The 11088-nt window shown below is 39.1% G+C and overlaps 1 protein-coding gene across 1 annotated transcript; it reads right to left on the minus strand.

The window, feature by feature from the left end:
• Positions 1 to 9084: 9084 nt before the first annotated feature.
• ier5l (immediate early response 5-like) lies at positions 9085 to 10194 on the minus strand. The gene has a single exon (XM_053339781.1). The coding sequence runs from the start codon at positions 10065 to 10067 to the stop codon at positions 9174 to 9176; it is 894 nt and encodes a 297-aa protein (XP_053195756.1). The 5' UTR covers positions 10068 to 10194; the 3' UTR covers positions 9085 to 9173.
• Between the last annotated feature and the right edge of the window lie 894 nt (positions 10195 to 11088).

Here is an 11088-nt window from a genome sequence, read left to right on the forward strand (position 1 = left end):
ACTACATCTTGTGATGATGGAAGATTTTTATTTATTTATTTATTTTTATTGTACAGATGTGGTTCACAGGAGTAAGGGAACTTCATGTAAAATTTACAATGCCAAAACAACGTGCAACAGTCCTTTTTTTTTTCGTTCTTTTTTTCCCACTACGAGTCTTCACAAGGACAGGGGTGGAATTCCCCTTACATACAGGATGTTGGACTGCAGTGCAGAGAGTGGTGGAATATAGCACAGCACTCCAAAGGTGACTGAAGGACTCTGTACAAATGTTGTTTAACCAGAACACGGCAGCTGTGTCCCATTTTAGACGAGGCCTCCGTCGTAGTACGCGGGCTGTGAAGGTGTGTCCTTCACAGGGCTGAAAGCTCCCCAGATGAGACTCTCTACAGATGAATCAACATTATATCATGAGCTGCCTCTTGACTCACTGAGACACAAAGCCCTGGTGCATTCATTGAATCCTTTTCTACTCACAGTACCTGCTCTTTGTGTTCAGACTGGTAAAAAAATGTCACATGAACTGCAAAAACAGCATGTAAAAGAAGAAAAAAAGGAAAAGCTTGAGCCTATTGCTTAACACTACATGTGAGCTGTTGGGCTAATAGTCTCAACCAGTTATTTTGGTGTGTTTGTGAATCATAAACACAAGTTATGATGGAGAAATTGAAATGATATGTATATTATTTATCACTATTGTTAGGTAGGTATCCATTGGATTGAAGTGAAACATCTATACAACTATAGCAAACTCAGCGTAGTACTCAGTCAATGAAACACCTCTTCCTTTGCTCTAACTATGGCAACGGCAGACTCTATGAGTTGATGCAGGCCTGCCCTAATTCACCATTCATAAGTGAGTGTTGCACAATGAATTTTGAGATACTGCGAATCGGAGCGAACGCAGGCTGAATTTCTTTGCCTCATTTGGAGGAATGTTTGGAATGGGACAGCTGCGTCGACTTGTTCTGATATGTCTGGTCTTGAAACGCGGTCTTCAATGGAGGCGGTCTGAAATGGGAGGCAAATGACTCAAGGTGGGAGAGCAGAAAACACAGGCTTTAAACATTAAAATGTGTTACACGTTGTCTGATACAAATACATTGGGTCCGACTATTTCTTGGTTGGTTGCCAACAAAGAATATTCTAGCAATGACCCTCCATAAAATGATGGTTTTATGTTTTTCACACTTTGTTTTTGTGCAGATTTAACAGACAGAATATGAAGTCATCAGTGAGCTTTGGTTGGTACAGGTAGGTGTATTTTGTTAGCTTTGGACAAAGTTAGACTAGCTCGTTTCCTACTGTTTCCAGTGTTTGTGCTAAGCTAAGTTAGCTGGCTACTGGTGTTAGCTTCATGTTTAGCCTACAAACATGAAAGTGCTCAGTCATCTCACTCTCAGACAAATAAAGTGTATTTCTCATAATGTCAAACTTTTTCTACACACAGAGCAGTCCATTAGTCATTGTGTTAAAGGTCAACGCATTTCAAAAGGACTGAAAGGTATGAAGGCCTGAGAAACCCACTTTATGAGTCTGTCAATTGAGACCTCATCATATCAAGATATTTCAACGTCGGAGTTATTTTTTTAGCTGAATTTATTACCATTATTCTGAAGTTTTCCTCATGGGTGTGGCCTATTTTACAGTTTTTAATAAGATACAGCATATTTCCTCAAATAAAAAACAGTAGTCAATTAAAAGCTATGTCTAATAATGGCCTGGGGCATGGTTAACACAAATAAAGGCTGGCTCTGTAATTCATGTGTATTTTAGTACAGCATGTAATACTAGTTACCTGGATGTAACTCCAGTTCTATGAGTACATGTGTAACTGTGATTACCGGTAATGCACTAATAAAAATTTAACTGAGCAAATGGAAGCACATACGAAAACAAGGAGACCTCATAATAAAATGTGAGCAAATATACTCAAACAGGAAATTAGAAATAAAGGCCTGTTTCTTATAAGCCTGCTTACAATAAAGGTGTGGTTTCCTGTGCAGGTGAGGTGAATAAAGGCCCAGGCCACTATTAGAGGAAATACATTTCAGCTTCATTGTACAAATAAGGATATGACCTAATTTTCAAAATGTAATGGGAGGCGTGTCCAGAGAGTCTTGAATATTCAAAAGAGGGGTGTGGCTGGTTTCTACACATGTTAGATATGGGTGTGGTTTCTGTGTTTAATTGAAATGCATAAGCAATTCCACCCTAAGAGGAGCTTTTAACTCATGTGCATTAGGGTGTGGTCTAGCTGTCTTTGATATGCAAAGCATATGCAAAATAGAAAAGGTCTATTTGGGTATTATGCAAATAAGGGTGTGTGCTATTTTGGTATGCAAATGAGGGTGTGGTCTGTTTGTTTTTTGCAGTGTGCAAATATGAATTTTACCCAGTTTGAGTATCACGTGATCCATGTCATCTTTAACATGTGACATGGGGCGTTGGCCTAATTTTAATTAAATATGCAAATAGAACAGTTGCCATATTTTACTTGCAAATATGTATATTATGTAAATAAGAGTGAAGTCATGACCTATTATCCCAAATACAATCTACAGCAAACAATTTTTACAGTTTTTAATATTTAACACTATAGCATTAAATATTTTCAATTTTAGCTTATTTGGTTTTTTGTTTTTCTTCAGTTTTTTCATCACTTTTTATTACCAGAATATTGTCAGTATAATTTGTAAAAAACCAAAAAAATTCAAATTAGGTAAAACTAAATTGTTTTGTCTTATTCGCAGAAACCTATATTCACTGTTTCATATAAAGCCAAGCAGTGAGTGTCCACTGCTACACATGCTGACCATTCATACTTCATCCTGCTTTGTCAGGAAAAAGATGTTTATTAATAGAGCACTATTCTAGACAGGCAATGGAAAGTGCTTCACACTCATTAGATACAGTATCACAACTGCAAGCCCTCTCCATCACTGTAACATACTGTATGACAGCGGTATCACATAGATTTCTTCTATCTTTCTAAATCAGTGATTGAGACTCAGCGGAAAGAAAGAAAACAGCAGACAGTGGTCTTAAAGGGTAATTACACCCAAATGACAATAGAACTGTTTTCAAAGGGACTGTTTCTTTAGTTCCAATGATTAATGTTCACTGTGAACATTATCAATGATCCAGAGTAACCAGACAGCCATCTCTAAAAAGACATTTCTGTTGAATGTGCATTAACCATGCTTGCTACAGTAATGGCAAATTTGGTTCCTCAGTCCATTTGGGTCCAGATGGAATTATATCAACAACCACTACATGGATTGGAATAAGATTTTGTACATTTAACATAAATAGTATCCAATGGTTTTATTCACTTAATTGGTGAATTCTCCTTTAGGTCTAAAATTTCAATTCGTCCAATAGTTTGCTGAATGCAACATAGCCATTGGCATGTTAGCATGTTGATGTAATCATTTAGCTCAAAGTACTTACTAGTACTTACTATAGTGTAATAGAGCCTGTAGCAGGCCGGCTCACACCAGCCTTAAGAGCTTAGCAGGAAAAATTCACAATGAAATCAGATATTTCTAATGGAACTGCTGCAGCCGCTGGATTTGTTCACAGGTGCAGTTAAGTTAACTTCAACATTTTAACAGTACTGAACTTTAAAGGTAGAGTATAAACTGCTTCGGGTCTTTAGAATAAACTACTTTAGCTTTTTGATCATTAGCAACAAGCCCATGAGTTTAGTAACTGATAGTAAGCTCACTTCATTTATAGAATGAAATAAGCGGCAATCCTGAGAATAAAATGCTACCTGGGGAGTTAATGAGCCAGTATAGAGAAAATAAAAAAGTGCGTAGACATATTAATAAATCCTAATCTGGCAGGCTAGAATAGCAATTAGATAGCCAGCTACAGTAGTTTATTAACAAGCCCTACCCAACCAAGCCTGCAGAATTACATATCTAACAAAGATATACACAGATGAATTTGGTTCTGCAACTTTATCATAACTCTCCACATTGATAGATACCTTTGGATATAACTGAAAAATATGTTTTTTGTCATTTGAATTGACTCTTTAACATTGTTACAATGCAGAAATATTCAACCACATTTATGAAAGCTTGACGGTCTAACTTAAAAGCGTTTTCTCTGCAGACTCCAGTGTAGAAATGTATCTGCCCAATTAAAAAAAATGAAAGTAAAAAGAAAAGTAGCAGCAAAGCTCCACCCAGTTAGAATAAGAGATGTGTCCACGTTAGTCTGGACCTGGTCTACATCAGGTCCATCTTAACAAAAAAACACCCCATCCCCCGTTCTCCCTCCCCCCTCCGACCCACAGACCCTTTTCACAACCTGGCTGACCTGTGCGATCTCTGCTGCCACAGTCTACCCCCCCCCCCCCCAACCTCCCAATACACCTATTCCCTACAGTCCAACTCCCCCCCACACCACACACCCCTTCTGCCGTCACATGTGGTCCGCCCCCCCCCCAACCCCACACACACACTCCGCAACCCCTCCCCCCCCAACATGTCAATCCCCCCCCCTCACAAAGCACATACCTCCCTCTCTGCTACCCCCCCCCCTCTTCTGACAGCACCTCTCCCCCACACTCTTCGTTTGTCTTCCCCTCCTCCTTCTTCTTCTTTCCAACACCCCCCACACAGCACTAGTCACCACAACCCCCCCCCCCCCCACACCTCCACCAACCCCCTTGACCCAACCTCTCTCACATCACCCCCGCCACCTGGTATCGTCCCCTGAATGAGGATCAGGTGGACAGAAAGTGTGATTGCCAGCATAAATAAGAAGTCTGCAGTAATAAGTTCACTTTTTAGTGTTTTCTATCTTACATCAAGCTTCAAATTTATACCTTTAAAAAAAAAGAAGTATTATTTCATTTTCATTTATTTCATTTTTAAATATTTTACTTCCATCTATATGTTACAATATTGAATCTCTGTTCCATGATGTGTGTATTGTGCATATATATATTTCAGTCATCTTAAGTCTTTTATGCTTTAAACAAACAAAAAAAACAACTACATGACATTATGAAGTGATCTAAAATGAAAGGAAATCATTCAAAAATCACTTCAAGTCAATGTGGAAATCAAAGATGTTGATTTGCATGCGTTCGGGGTGTCAGTCTTTTCCAATCCAGATGGAGGAGCTGTGTATACACCATGAAACAAAACCATTGTCCACACCGTCAGTCAGTATAGCACACAGGGCTGAACCATGATATGCTTCAGATATCATTTAACATGTTTTATTTGAGTCATTTGAAGCAGAGGTTGAATGTTTTACTGCTGCAGTGAGATGTACTTTGTGAATAATCCCATATTTATTTATCCTGCATCTCATTTTTTTGCAGAATGACACAATGCATTGTTCACAGAGCCTCGTCACTCCCATTGCAAACCTACCTACTGTTAGTATGGTGGAGCTGAGGAAAAATAAGCCTGCAGAGCTGAGGGAGCAAACAAGCAGCGGCAGCGTTGTGGAGGTGATGTGTTGGGGCAGAGCGATGCCTCACTATGAGGCAGAAAAAAAAACGAGCCAGCCAGGAAGAGCAGGAGGAAGGAGGAAGGAGGAGGAGGAGGAGGGAGGGAAGGAGGGAGGGAGGAGGAGGGTGTCGGGGGCTGGTGAGTGGAGAGTTTGAGGGAGGGTCAGCCCGAGGTGGCTCTGCTCTGCATACACAGCCCTGACTGATATCTTCATTCATTGATTTTAAAGAACACCACCAAGTGGCACAGAGCAGAGATAACAGGACTCAAAAAGTTTTTCCAGAGGAGGGAAATTCCAGGTTGAATGGAGAGCGTCACATATGCTCTATAGGCAATGCATCATGGGAGCAGGCTACAAAAATAAAGAACGGGGGCCCTTATATGATTTTAAGCTTATAGCGTGACCAACCTAACCTGTTTCAGATCATTGAGTGTTTGGTGATTTATTATAAAAAGTAAAAGAAATCAAATCACACTATATATACTGCAGCACCTGCTACATACAGTGAGCAGGAAAACAAAGCCAGTGCAATTAAATGCAATCCAATACATCCACCCTGCAATCTTTATGAAGCATGTAATGTTCAGTTTGTGTGACACAGAGGAGTCAACTGAACTATGAGACTGTAGTTCATACAAGACAAAAAAATAAAGAAAAACCCAACTCAATATCCACTTACTAGCTAAATCCAGAGCTTTCAGCCTCATCACACTGTGGAGTTTTCTTATGGAAATGGCTCAGTTGTAGTGAAACATTGTGTAATATGATTATGAATGGAATATAATAGGCCTACATATAATATGCAAACTCCATCCAGTGTGGAAGACCTTCAGATATGGTTGAAAGCTCTGGAAAAAGCTTCCAAGTGGACCTTGAGTTTTGTTTTGTTTTTCATTCTTCTTGTTAAGGTCAAGAAACCCTCATGCTAAACTGTGCCTTACTTATGTTATGTTATATTATATTATATATTTGCTCCACTTTCAAGTAAGACACCCATTATAAAGGGTTTATAAGTAACTATAATACCTTTATTATTGTTACATCATTTACAATGATATTATAAATCAGTTATAAACCATTTATAGCAATGTCTGTCAGGTTATCATTTGTTTTTCATTTGTCTTTTAATGGTCAAGAAACCCTCATTATATTATATTATATTATATTATATTATATTATATTATATATTGGCTCCACTGTCAAGTAAGACACCCTTTATAAAGGGTTTATAAGTAACTCTTATACATGTTTGAAGAGAAGAGTCTAGACCTGCTCTATGTTTAAAGAGCCTTGAGGTGACTTTTGTTGTGATTTGGCGCTATATAAATAAAGATTGATTGATTGACATAATTTGCAATGATTTATAAATCAGTTATAAACCATTTAACAATGTCTGTTATGTTATTAGGATGTGAAAAATAAAAGTTTATGGAGAATCTGAACAATTTATTAACATGAATAACTGCAGACTAGATGAATTATTGTACACATCTCTTAATGAATGACTTGCTAATATATTTAACTGCTGATTTGATCGTTTAGAAAGTTATTATTACCCTTTATTAATGACTTCTTACCAAAAAGAAAGCATAAACAATGTAATATATGTGATCTATGAAGTATTAGCAAGTGATATGTTAATAGCTATTAATAAAGCTATCATCAACTTATAAACCCTTTATAAAGGATGCCTTGTATAGATTTACATGTAAGTATGTATGAAACTGTGTCGTTCATAATAGCAGCATGTGTCAGTCACTTTAATATTGACAGCATACAAAAGGCCTCATCACTGCAGTTAAGATTAAAGTTTTCATTTTTTTATTAAGATTATAAATTTTTTACAAATATTTTCTGGAACAGTTTTCACCCGGCGATATACAATTTATTAAGCACAAAAATACAAGAATAACAACAAAATATGTAGAGAATGGCTGAATACTCTCTTTATTTTGGTACACATAGTGCTCATAAAGCTAATGCATGGATTTTTTTTTCAGGTTATGGCTAAATCATGAGTTTGCCTTTTTAAAACAAAAGGACTAGGATTATTCTTTTACAAAACAAAGTAAAAACTCACAAAACCAAAACATGTTGGAATTATGAATCACTGTGAAGGCTTTGAGCAACAACCATGATTAATAAAGGATGTCAAACTGCCAAAAAAAAGAAGCTGTTGGGAGCTGAGGTGTAGTGATGACCCCCAAGTAATGGAACAGAACTGAATTGTTGGCACTCCATTAATTAAGTGATATGAACTGGATCAAGAGTCCATGTACCTCAAAAGTGTTTAAGAGGAGTCTTGAACATGGTGTTTCACATGACAATAAAACTGCTCAGAATGTGCAAGGTCCATTTCAAAGTGGAGAAGGTGTTTTTGTTTTGTTTTTTTTCTTCCAACGAGGCTCCTCAGCCCAGGACAGGAGAGAACAGCAGAGACATTCACACACTTTCAATGTACTTTCAATTCATGACAATAGCTAGCAGTAGTGTGCATTGGATTTAAGGCAGCGGAAGTCAATCCATTTCATTAGACTTAAGTCACAACAAGAGTGTACACTGTAGACATGTATCTCCCATTCTGTAAAATGTAGAGCCTGCAAATATACATATACATATAGATACATATGTTTATATATATATGGCACAAACTCTCTCCTCGCTCTGTCAAAACTATTGTCACTAAATTGCTCAATGTTTAAATATCTTTTTCTTTTTTTCCTGCAAAAATAAAGTCCATTCCATTCAGACCTTGTAGGGGAGACCGTGTTCAGTTGTAACGCCTCAATGTCCTCCAATCAGAAACAAGTGTGCGTGATGTCATCCATCCATTGCACACCCATGAACCACACATCTTATTGAGTTTTAAGACAAAGGTGTGCTTTGAGGTATAATTCTTAATTTTAATCTCTTGTATATTTTGGAATTTGTTATCAGAGTTGTGTGAAAGATGAGAATCTACAGAGGTTAAGTAACGGCAGATTGTATGTGATTTTAGCACATGGTGTTCAATTATGGTTAAAACTGATTTAACTACATGTTCATAAGTGCATATGTGCAATGTTTAAGAGTAAAGTTCAGATTTGCCCAATTCTTTAAAAAAAGTGAATTAATAAACCAATTTTTATCAAATGAGTAACCATCACTGAACAGTCTACTGCTACCAAACTGCTATAGGTGATATTATTCACATATTGCTCTATGTGAACACACTGCTTTCACCCGAATACATATTCAGCACACACCCTCTACTACTGGCACATGGAAAGGATGTGGAACAGTACTTTAAATAACTGCGAGTTTCAGAATAAAAGTGCAACGTTCTTATTCCCAATCATTTCCTTCAACCTTCAAAGAACATTCTGGTTTCATTTAGATGTTTTAAGAACATTCACAAAAGGTTTCACACAACTTTTCCTCCATGCTTTGGGCAATATATGACTACATGAATTCCTATGTAGAACATTTTCATTTTCCCTGAAGGTGTAACTATGCATAAAGGTTTACCAATTTTTTTCATGCTACCCAGAAATGAAATGTAACAGAATGAATCAGGACTATTCTGCTTGTTCCCAACCAAAAACACATGAGTAGGAAACAGTTCTTGGTTGGTTATTGTTTTACTTTTAGAGGGAAAAAAGATGGAACAACTGATCCTGGTCTCCCCTATATAGCCTAATAAAGTGTTTGATTTAAAATGCCACAATTGCCCGGGTCCATGCTCCCAGACTGGCCAGAGCTTGCTTGCTACAGATCTGCTCCAAGTCCGCCTGCCTGCTCAGCAGCCCTGAAAACCCCGAGCCGAAGATGGAGATCAGGTTGGAGATGTTGGAAGTGTCCGTGTAGTCTGGACAGGAGTAGGAACAGTCTTCGCGTTTCGCCCGTTTGCGAGCCGCCGTAAAATCCGACACCTCCTCTACATCGGATAAGCAACAACCGAACTCAACCTTCCGTTTTTTGGCCGGGGATTGCGCGCTCTGACCGCACTGGAGCGCGTCACAGCAGCAGTCCTGGTGGAGGTAGCCGTTCTCCACCGTGGTCACCACATGCGTGTCCAAATCCAGCACTGTGGTTTTGTTGCAGTGCGTGCTGTTGTTTGCGGGAAACTGGTCACAGTGTGACACAGGAGAAGCCTCCATGCAGCAGCTTCTGTAGTAGCAGGGCTCTGGTTCTTTACCGGCGTCCTCCAGAGGAGAGCAGCCGGAGAGAGGGAGAGCTGCCCGGCCGTGCGCCGCTGGCTGCGCCGCGCCTCGCTGGCACGCAGAGCCGCACAGACTCACCTCATCCCCGCAGCAAGCAGACAGAGCCTGCTCCTCTTCATCCGCGTCCTCTGCGTTCAGATCCAGAGGGTTCAGCTCCTGGATCTCGTTGCAGACCGTCATCACCTCCTCGTACTGCTGCATTCTGTAGATCTCCGCGTATTTCTCCTTGATGTAGACCTGCCTGGCGTTCCTCAGCACATAGGAGACTAGCAGGTTTTTGTGCAGCTTGATCCCCCCTCTCTGCGTCCTGGAGTTGTGGATCTTCATTAAAGAAATGGAGATCAGGCTTTGCGCGTCCACTGCGCATTCCATGGTGTTGATCATTATTGTGTTCTCCAAGTCCACCTCCTGTCTTGGAGAGGAAAAGCGACTCTCAGCTATCTCAGTAAGAATGGTTTTGTTCGAGGAGAAAGACTCAAGTCAGCTCTGTGGAGAAACATTGGACACAATGATCCGCCTCCCTGTGAAAGCCAGCAATCATTTGCAGATGCTTTGAAACCAGAATATATATATAGTCAAGCTAGAGAGTCCGCCCTCCTCATGAAGAGCCAATCAGCTACCTGGGTTCAGTTGAGTGACAAGTAGGGGCTCTGGAAATATGTCGCTGTCGACCAATCAGCGTCGGGCGGTTCCTCTGTACTATTCAAATTCCACCCAGGCTGTCTAACAGGAATGTCCTCATTTCTGCTCAACCAGGGCTCAGACTTCCAAAAAAGCAGTCACTTACTCAACGCTGGATCTGCAAGAACCGGCTCTACAGGATATACATGTTCCAATAGAGATCCCTTTTAATCCTAACAATACAGCTACTCATCATTGTCTGTTTTAAAGTTTGTTTTTGTATATAAAAATGTGTGTTTTCATATTTTTGTCCAGGATCGCTGAATTGTGGAAATCAATTTGAAGTGAAACTGAAACTGAATGATAAGAAACAAACAAGCAGTAACAGAAAGCAAAGCAACAAACATGTAAACATTCAAAATGAGGACAGGCTCATAAACCTTTACAGACATTTACATGAAACATAATACTCTTCATAAACCTAATAAATGCTTATTATTTTGATACAGTGCATTAAAATGTGTCATGTTTTGTCAGTATTTGTTACCTTATAATGAAAATGTTTAATTCAACATTCTGTGTACATGTAAGAGTCATTATGCTATGATATTAAGGAAAACGTCATATAAAACAAGATATTCTGAGAATATAAAACTACTTGCAACAGGATGGGAGCAGGCAAAGAGAGCAGGGGAATTTTGGGGATTGGCTGAAGTCATCCTTGAGTTTCACTGATGAGAAAATGTTGAGTCGTCTGGCACATTAGCACCACAGTACTTACAAG

Source organism: Scomber japonicus, chromosome 19 (genome assembly GCF_027409825.1).
Source record: "Scomber japonicus isolate fScoJap1 chromosome 19, fScoJap1.pri, whole genome shotgun sequence".
Taxonomy (NCBI): Eukaryota; Metazoa; Chordata; class Actinopteri; order Scombriformes; family Scombridae; genus Scomber; species Scomber japonicus.

Bases quoted from the DNA above. Each gene is read 5' to 3' on its own strand.
- ier5l (XM_053339781.1), bottom strand. From the start codon at position 10,067: ATGATCAACACCATGGAATGCGCAGTGGACGCGCAAAGCCTGATCTCC.